We start from the raw sequence: 10,204 nt of genomic DNA on the forward strand, positions 1-10,204 counted from the left end.
GCAATGAGAAGCCCCAGCACTGCAATGAAGAGCAGCCCCCGATCGCCGCAACTAGAGGAAAGCTCACAGGCAGCAATGAAGACTCAGCACTGCCAAAAATAAAAATAAACAACTAAATAAAAGAAAGACTCTCTCAGGAGCCAAGGCCACTGGCCCTGTCCATCACTCCAAGAACCACCCACCACTCGAAGAGGGTGGAGGGCAGCCTCTATGTGCAGAAACAGAGAAGTAAGAACACACTTAAAGGGGTCTGGCTGGAGAAGGACGTGGTAATCTACTCTGGTATTTGTGCCTGGGAAATTCCACCGACAGAGGAGCCTGGCAGGCTGCAGTCCATGGGGTTGCAAAAGACTCGGAACTGACTGAAGGGCCTAAACAGCAAACAAAGGGGATCTGGCAGTCAGAGAATATGAATAAACAGAAGCATCAGAACAGGCTCTTTTGAGCCATCAAAGACAACAGACAAAAGCTGTCAATGAGACTCCAGTGTAGAAACACAGGAGACTGAAATATGTGACTTTCAGGTTTCAAATTTCAGTAAATGAACTGAAGGCATTGAGGGTCACTGTTAAGACTCAGATTAGTGCCCTGAAGTGATCTTGAAATTTATGACATTTGGTACATTTGACAAATTCTATAATTGTGAAAGAAGCGTTTGAAGCCACAGAGCAAAATGGCAAAGAGATAGAAATTGCAGGGCAAAGCTAGGAGACTTCTGAGGACGGATGTAGGAGAATCAAGAGGCAAATAACAGGAATTTGAAAAGTAGGCAAGACAATAATTAAACAAAAAGAGCATTTCCTTAAAGAAAAGCCTGCATCTGGAGAAGGAGCATTCCAAGTTCCAGACAGAGTTGATGAACAAACACAGACCCAGGCATATTCTGGTAGGATTTCTAAACTCCAAGGTCAAAGCTTCCAGCCAGAAAGAACAAGTGACTCTCACATGAAAAAAAAGAACTTGTCACCTGCAACCTTGGGGCCTCATAGACCGTGGGAAAACATCCACAGATGCCTGAGAGAAAAACAACTGTAACCTAAGAGCCCTTCACCACCGAGCTACCATACACTTCCCAGGGAAAGAAAATATTTGCGGCTCTGCTGAGAGTTAGACAGCATGTCATGCATACCTAAAAAGAACTCTGAGCAAACACTAAAAGTCAGCACCACGCCCGCAAGACAGAGGGTGATGAAAAGACGACAGACCGTGGCGTCCCAGCGGACCCTGCAACCAGGTACCATCCACCCTCCCGGGGAACGGGTGGTCTTAGGATGTGTTATGTGAGCTTAAGTTGGTGTGTTTGGGACAGGAAACCGACAGCAAGAGGAATTCTGACGACAATCTGGAACAGAGTAGGAAACCATCTCAGCAAAACCTAAGAGCTGGGGAATGACATGGGGGAGCTCCAGAAACAGACCGGAAGGAGCATGTGAGAACATTTCCAATCTCTCACTGGGGGGACTGGCATGGAAGCGTCACACAGGTCATCTTATGGGGAAAGAGAGGAGGCAGTGCTGAAACATAATGACTCCAGGAAACAGCAGGCTTCTCATATCCGTATAATAACAGGACAATACATTTGATTATAAATATTGGGAAGCATGAAGTAACAATTAATAAGATGTTAAAGAACAGCACTTCCAAGTGAAGGAAGAGAAAAAGGGAACACATTGTAACATGATCAAATCACTAAAAATAAGAAAAAAAGAATGAGTAATAGAAAACCTTTTTAAATGAAAATTCACTATATAGAGAATAGGTAACCAACAAGGACCTACTGAATAGCACAGGGAACTATATCAATATTTTGCAGTAACCTGCAAGGGAAAAGAATCTGAAAAATATATATAATGTATATGTTATATATGCATGTATGATGTCACTCAGTCGTGTCCAGCTTTTTGCGACCCTATGGACTGTAGCCAGCCAGGCTCCTCGGTCCATGGGATTCTCCAGGCAAGAATCCTGGAGTGGGTTGCCCTCCTCCAGAGGATCTTCCCAACCCACGGATCGAATCCATGTCTCTTATGTCTCCTGCATTGGCAGGCAGGTTCAGGAAACCACTTTGCTGTACACCAGAAGCTAACACAACATTGTAAATCAACTATAATTCAATTTTTAAAAAGGACGTGGTGAAATTGAATACAACAATCGACTCACCTAACTGAATACTTAAGATATAAAGCTCAAAAAAAAAAAAAAAAAAGAGAGATACAAAGCTCACATTCCGCAGACAATGTACATTATTTTGTATATTGTGTACACAGAACACTGACAAATAACAAATAACACTGACAAAATAATCATCGTGTACTTACTTGATCACAAAAAGGGAATCGTTTTTGAAAACAACATTCTTGGATCACGATCCATAAAATCAGATATCAAGAATAAAGAGTGACTAAAAACTCTTAAACAATTGAAATACCCTGATAACTTTAAGATCAAAGAGGAAATCGAAACTGAAATAACATACTATTTGGAAAGCACTGAAAAAGAGACAATAAAACCTTTGAGGCTTAATAAAAGCCATAGAGGAAATTCACCATCAGGAGCATCAACACTGAAACGGTTTAGTCCTAGGGCCCCTCCTCTGAAAGGACCTCAGCAATTTTTTCACATGGTCATGTTTTTATATACAATTACACAAGTGTTTCTGTGTCCTTTTCTTTTTAACAGAGCCTCTCCTAACGTTCATCCCCAATTATATAAGTTGTGGTCCCCATAAATTTGAATCTGTTCATTTTTGTTTAAATTGCCTTCATTATTATGAGGTCCCATCACCAGAGCTATCGGAAGGATCAAACTGCCAAGCTCTCAGTGTTTCTCTGCAGGGGAACTGCTGGCACTTGGGAAGGACAAGTCTGTGCTGCATGGAACCATCCCTGAGCATTGCAAGACATTTAGCATCCTTGCCTCCAGGGGACTAAATGCCAGTTGTCCTCTCTACTCATTTTGACAGTAAAAAAAATTCTCCCACAGACCCACGGGGAGAGGAGGTGGTACTAAGTGAAAATGTTAGTCCCTCAGTCGTGTCTGACTCTTTGCAATCCCATAGACTAGCCCACCAAGCTCCTCCATCTATGGAATTCTCCAAGCAAGAAAACTGGAGTGGGTTGCCATTCTCTTCTAAGGGATCTTCCCGACCCAGGGACTGAACCTGAATCTCCTGCATTGCAGGCAGATTCTTTACCATCTGACCCACCAGGGAAGCCCAACCACTGTTGAAAACCTATGGGCTGGATTTTGATCTTGCCCAGGCTTAGTATTCACAGGAAAATAAGGATGGATATACAACCATCTCAGGGCTTCTCAAACAGGTTCCAAATCTATCACCATTATATTCAAACTCCAAAAGGGAACACTCCTTTTGAACCAAGGCTCTGACCCATGTCCTAACTTGAAACTTGAATTTGGAATTTACACCTAAGAGCCGCAAAGCCAGGATTCGGGCAGCCAGAAGGAGCAGGTCTTCCTGCAGCCCAGCTACTATGCAACTGAGCTTGTGACTGGTTATGTCTGAGGTTCAGCTTTCTCTTTTGTAAAAGGGCGATCATCTTACTTCTCCCAGAGAGCTGGATGAGGAGATGAGATACGTAACGTGCCTGCAAGGGTGTGGAGGTCAGTGACTCTCCAATACTATTTCTCCTTCCACCCCACCCCCTCTGTCTCTCTGGGGAGTTTTCTAGAGCTATGCCCCACCCCTGTCTGAGTACTATGTTGGAAAGTTGGCTGTCTCTTGAAGTTGCCTCCGTGAGCGATATGAAACACATTTTTTCTTGGGAGAACTGAGAAATGGCCCAAAGTCCTAAACCTCTGAACAGACCTGGGGTGAATTTATGAGCCTGTCAGAGGCTCATGCTAATAAGGAATGGACAAGCTTGGGAAAGAATGCCTTTTGGTTTTTGTTCAACAGACACTACCCTAAAATGTGCACAGATAAAAAATGTGAAGAGAAAAGAAATGCCCAGATAGGGTGAGTCAGAATATAATGCGCTGGGACTTCCCTGGTGGTCCAGGGGCTAAGACCTGCGCTCCCAATGCAGAGGGCCCAGATTCCATTCCTGATCAGGGAACTAGATCCCACACGCCCCACCTAAAAGTTTGTAATGCTGCCCCAGCCAAGACCCAGCACAGTCAAATAAATAGACAAATATTCTAAAAAAAGAAAAGAAAATGAAAATAAGATCAGCAAATTTAACCGACATGATGGAACATACCCTTCTCCTGCCTGGGCAGGCTGTTGGTGCAGAAGGCAGACTCGGGCAACCGGGGCCACGCAGGGCCAGGGGCAGAGCTCCAGGACAACAGGCTGCCCCTTGTACTGCCGTTACTGCTCCCGAGCCTGAGGAGCCAGTGGTCAGACAAGGAGGAGCTGGTGGAACCTGCAGAGGGAACACAGAGCTGGTGGGCTTGACCATCCTTCGGGGGCCCCAGAACACTTCTCACTGCCAGATTCCCATCCCCGTGCCCGGAACTACAGAACCAGAGCGGAGCTACAGAAATGAAAGTGAATTGCCAAAGGAGAACCTGTAATTGATGAACCATAGTTTCCCTGGTGGCTCAGAAGGTAAAGAATCTGCCTGCAATGTGGGAGACCCAGGTTTGATCCCTGGGTTAGGAAGACCCCCTGTAGAAGGGCATGGCAACCCACTCCAGGATTCTGGCCTAGAGAATCCCATGGACAGAGGAGCCTGGCAGGCTACAGTCCATGGGGTCGCAAAGAGTCAGGCACAACTGAGCGACTACACTTTCACTTTCTTTTTTAATAAACATAGCTCTCAGGTTGGGTTAAGCGATTATTTCCTATTGAGGACCCACATCCCTTATAACTGCCTCTCCCTTTCTAATGGGACTAATGCAGGGTTATACTACACAAGCTTAACACATTATTGACCTGAGATGTATTAATGTGTCTTTTGTTACCTGAACGTTACTGACTGGCGACACAGCAATACATTTGTAGAGAGTGATACAATTAACATCACCCTGAGAAGGTGTTAGAGCTTAAAATTGATCAAGAGTTTATTATGCAACTTATGAATGTCATTATCATTCACATTTTCCTCCCTTAGGTTTTTGTTCCAACCTTGTGTTTAGTCTAAACCTAAAATTTTCAAAAATGACACATCGCAAAATTTTGAGTGAAAAAGAATTTTTCAGTAAATTATATGCTGATTGTCCAAGTGACATATATACTAGTGTCTCAGAAGATGACAGTTCTTCAGAATATAGTTCTGATTCAAACAATGTAATTATTAGGCCAACAAAAGATGGAAAGTGAAAATGAAACTCACGGTGCTAAAGAAGGCTCCTTTGCTTCTACAGTAGAGAGAACGAAAGACAACATTTTATGAAAATTGGAAAACTACAGTTGTGTCAGATGTAACAACTGAACATCATAACCGCAAACTGTTAATGAAATAACAGAACCAATTTTTGGCTGACCAAAATAAAAATCGGTGGCCAAGGCAATAGTTTCTGCAAAAATCCCTCGGTCAATAATGAGCTAATTAAGATCAGGCTCATATGAGCAAGAGAGAAAATATAGAATGCCATGCTCCCAAGAGTCACCTGTCACAGGTACAAAATGTTATTCCTTTTCCCATTCTTGGATCTCAGTGTGTCCCGCCCACATCGTTACAAATGGGACACAGTTCTGTAGGGCTGTACATGCTCTGGAAAGTGAAAGTAAAAGTCGCTCAGTCATGACTGAGTCATGGACGCCCCATACAGTCTGTGGAATTCTCCAAGCCAGAATACCAGAGTGGGTAGCTGTTCCCTTCTCCAGTGGATCTTCCCAACCCAGGGATCGAACCCAGGTCTCTCACATTGCAGGCAGATTATTTACCAGCTGAGCTACCAGGGAAGCAGACAAAGCTTCCTCCTTCAGACCCTTACTGGACCTATCCTGGTCCTTGATGTGACTGAGCATCTTGCCTTTGTTCAATACCCCCCTCTCCCGGGAGGAATGGCAGTACCTACCTCTCATGGAGCTGCTGGCTGACCATGGAGGGATGCTGTTCCTCTTCTGATAAAACAAGATGTAAGCCCCTCGTGTATTGACCTCATCTTCTAGAAGCGGCTCCACCATGCTGTCATCGTAACTGTACCACTGGCCGTCCAGAGAGTTCCGGCAGTAGGCTGCGAAGGTCCAAACCCCAAGTCCCCATTAATTGGAGCCCCCCAAAGCAGGAAGAGATTTCCCACTGGCATGGCTGAAAAACAGATAATTTGTCATAGAATGAGAAACATCGGTTCATTTTTAGCCAGAAAGGAATTTGGTGGAATCAGAAAGGATCAACCAGTTATACATCCAGATGCTCACTGATAAAGTGAGTTGTTACCACACAAGCTGAATCCTTACGTTGTAGAGATTGTTCAGGCAAAATTTCTAATAAAAGCGTGTCCTGAGTTCTTTATGGGGGGCTTCCCTGGTGGCTCAGACGGTAAAGAATCTTCCTACAATGCATGACACCCAAGTTTGATCCCTGGGTCGGGAAGATCCCCTGAAGAAGGGAATGGCGACTCATTTCAGTATTCTTGCCTGGGAAATCCCACGGACAGAGGAGCCTGGTGGGCTAGTCAATAGGGTCGCTAAAGAGTCAGACATGACTGAGCAACTGATACTTTCACTTTTTTCAGGTAACAATGCTAACGGTCATCCTGGTTCTTTTGAGAAGCTTCAAAATGCACATCTCTGATTCAGTATGCAAGGAAAACATGCACTTGGGATTATAAGACACTTCTTTCCTACCTAAGAACTGTAGCCAAACATCTAAGAAAATGATCATAGATAAGACTCTCACCACCTTCCAAACAAATACAAGAGATATTCCTCTCCTTTCCCTCCACGTCTCAGTAAATGGTACCATAACATACTAACTCAGGAGTAAAAGCCAGCTTTTTTTTCTGTAATGGGCCAAATAGCTCATTTGGCCAATTTTTGGCTCTGCAGGTCACCTTTGGCCACCTACGGTCTCTGTCATATATTCTTCCTGCTGTTATTTGGTTTTTGTTTTGCTTTTTTACCCCCTTTTAAAATGTAAAAGCCATTTTTAACTCATGAACCAAGCGAACACAGGTACCAGACTGGGTCTGGCCCACGAGCCACACTTGGCTGGCTTTTTTTTTTTTTTTGGCTGAAACTCATGGCATGTGGGATCTTAGTTCCCTGACCAGGGATTGAGCCCACGTCCCCTGCTGTGGAAGCACAGTTGACTGACTTGCACTGGCTCACACCAGGCACGGGAAGTTCATCTTTGCTCCTGCCTCTCTTCCATCCCATGCTGAGTGCAAAAGCCAGTCTGACCAATTCTCTTTCTCAAATGTGTCTTGAATACCCTATCATCACCCAAGTCCCAGCCAACACCGTCTCCCACTTGAGGCCCAGAAACACCCTCCTAACTGCAATTCCAGCTTATATTCTTGCTCCACCCAATTCTCTGCTCAAGCTAAGACCTCACTTTGTGAACTCGATTATGTCTTTATTCCTCGGCCGAGAACCTTTTAATGGCTTCCCACCACGGTTTGGAAAAATGCAATCTCTTTTCCATGGCCTCCAGCATCTTGGGATCCAGCCCCATCTTGACTTACTTCCCCCTTCAGTCACAGCGGGATTTCATCAATTCTTAAACACACAAACTCTGCCTCTGGACCTTTGCACATGCTAGCAGTGCTGCCCATAATGCTTTCCTACCATTATTCACACAGCTAGTTCCACATCTTCTTTCCTAAAGGTAACACGCTCAGGCAGGCCTTATCTGTATCTCAGACACAGCAACCAATCACCTTTCCATGACGCCAAGTAGTGAAAGTGTTAAAGAGACAAGCACCTTTTTATTTCTGTGTCTGAAATTAGTCCCATGAGGGCAGGACTCCTATTCATCTTGTTCATCACTTAGGCTCCAGCACCTAGCCCAGGGTTTGGCATAGAATGGGGACTTCATAAATATTTGCTCAATGAACAGATGAGTGATGGTCCTGGTTGTTTATACGGTCCAATATTTTCCAAATTGCAGGTTCATGAGTACACTAGCAATAGCCCACTTTAAAAAAAAAAAAAAAATTTCCAAGAATTTTTTTCCAGAAATGACCTAATTTATATTAGTGTAGAACAGACCAAGGTATGCAATTATGAACTGAGTGAGCTGCCAAGCTCTTTGTTTCTGTCCTCCCATCCTTCATTCACTTCAAGTTCCTAGAAGGCAGTAACAACTGAATGTACCCCATAGAAATAAATACCAAATCTGATAAGTGGGAGTCTTTGGGCTGAATCACAGATGAGGACAAATGTCACTCTTTGGGTTTCACCTGATATGGTGAAAACTCAGGCTGTAACTAACTTTCTATCCCAACCACCCTCCTAAGCCTGCCCCATGCTTGGACCAGCACCCCCTACCCTCTGGCAGGTTCCGGGCATGGAGCGGGTGAGGGGTCAGCTGGTGTTCAGTGCCCGAGTGAGCTTGGCATCCCATGGGTGTCCCTTCCAAGGGTATCTGGAGGCCCAGGCCACAGCCACGAATGTGGGCATAGCAGCAGCAGCCACGGGCCGCGAGGCAGGCTCACCTGTGTAATGCCCACCTTGCAAACTGCCGTGGTGGTTGCAGACGGCGTAGAGGTCGTACAGGAAGTCTGGCGGGTAGCTGGTGGGCAGGCAGGCTGGCTGCTTCCAGGAAGGAGGCCAGGCGCCCGGCATGGCCTTGGGGCTGGTGCTCCTCTGGGCCACATGGGGAGCCATGTTGAGCCCGGCGAGCGGGAACTTCACCAGCGTGGAGAGCTTGTTCCTCCTCTCGCCCACCTGGCAGAAGCGCTTGAGGTGGATGATAAGGATGTCGGGCAGGGTCCAGAGGCTCAGCTTCACCACGCCCTGCTGCAGGGCCTGGCAGTGGGGGCAACGCCACGCGTCGTCCTGGGCCAGCTGGAAGGGAAGCCGCCAGGACCGTGAGCCCACCCACCGACGGGCCCTGGCACCCCCCGTCCAGCAGGGGCGCAGACCCCCAGGGCGGGACCTGCTCCTCCTTGGTGTAGAACTGGAAACACTCGTCCAGGGTGCAGCTGTGTTGCTGGTGAGCCTGCTGCTGCCGCCTCACACTGTCTGCGTCTTGCACCCGCTCCTCCTGGGGGCTCCCAAACAGGCTGCAGGGGGAGCAGACAGAGGCCGTGTGGGTGTCTCACTTCCCCGCAACACCCCCAACCGAGGGTCTCTACTCCCAGCTAATGGGGTGCAAAGCATCTGCTGTGGAGTCAAAGGCCCCCTTCCTTGGGCTCCCGGAGCGCCCACTCTCTCTTACTGGAATTCTCAGTCTCCCCCAGCAGCCCTGAGAAGGACCAAGCCCTGGGCTTAGGTATCTTTGTCTCATGTGATTCATGGCCTGGCACCTAGTTGAGATTAATAAACCCTCACCAGGCCCACTCCAGTGTTCTTGCCTGGAGAATCCCAGGGACGGCGGAGCCTGGTGGGCTGCCGTCTATGGGGTCGCACAGAGTCAGACACGACTGAAGCGACTTAGCAGCAGCAGCAGCAGCAGGCCGAACAGTGCCTTTTCCCAATGTTGGAAGATGCCCTCGGGGTTAGAGAAGCAGCCACACTGGGTGACTCAGAGTGTGCACTTGAGCCTGACGGCCTGAGTTCAAAGTCCACCTCTGCTAGGCATGGGCTGTGTGACACTGAGCGACCGTTTAGCCTCTCTGTGCCTTGGTTTCCTCATCTGACAAGGTGGATTCAAGTTGGCCCTACCTTACAGAATGGGATATATGAAATATCCTGCACGGATGGAAAGTGCTCAGGGCAGGGCCTGGCCAGGGGAAGTGAATAAGTGTCACCTCACCATTTACAACTGTGACTGTGACCACCACGGCCATCACCCACTGACATCATTATACTATTCCTACTGCTGTTGTTTATAGACAGACAATTGCCAGTGGGGCTTCTTGGAGGAATAGGTCACAGGGCATCCGGGAAGCTTCATACACCCCACAGTGGCATCAGGGGAGCTGGCATAGGAAGGTCCTTTATGCACAAACAGGCTTTGTCTCCTCTGCTGGAGCTGGGCTCTGCTGGACTCACCGCTCCTTGGTGTCAACGTCCCACTCCACGGCCAGTTTGATGTGCGGAGGGCCTCCTGGCCTCCTGAGATGCAGAGCCCTGATGAGAGAATAGGGGGCCCATCCAAGACATGGAGATGGGCTTCCCACTCTCCCC

The 10,204-nt window shown here is 47.1% G+C and overlaps 1 protein-coding gene across 1 annotated transcript in view; it reads right to left on the reverse strand.

Annotated features, from left to right (window-relative positions):
• USP43 (ubiquitin specific peptidase 43) overlaps positions 1-10,204 on the reverse strand; it is a 52,718-nt gene that overhangs the window by 4,882 nt on the left and 37,632 nt on the right. Inside the window, exons 12-16 of the mRNA XM_010843194.1 lie at positions 10,070-10,147; positions 9,012-9,138; positions 8,569-8,920; positions 5,986-6,144; positions 4,221-4,385 (exon numbers count right to left, since the gene is read on the reverse strand). Coding sequence (XP_010841496.1) covers positions 4,221-4,385; positions 5,986-6,144; positions 8,569-8,920; positions 9,012-9,138; positions 10,070-10,147 — 881 coding nt within the window. The remainder of the gene's footprint in view (positions 1-4,220; positions 4,386-5,985; positions 6,145-8,568; positions 8,921-9,011; positions 9,139-10,069; positions 10,148-10,204) is intronic.

This window comes from Bison bison, unplaced genomic scaffold (assembly GCF_000754665.1).
Source record: "Bison bison bison isolate TAMUID 2011002044 unplaced genomic scaffold, Bison_UMD1.0 scf7180017864180, whole genome shotgun sequence".
Taxonomy (NCBI): domain Eukaryota; kingdom Metazoa; phylum Chordata; class Mammalia; order Artiodactyla; family Bovidae; genus Bison; species Bison bison.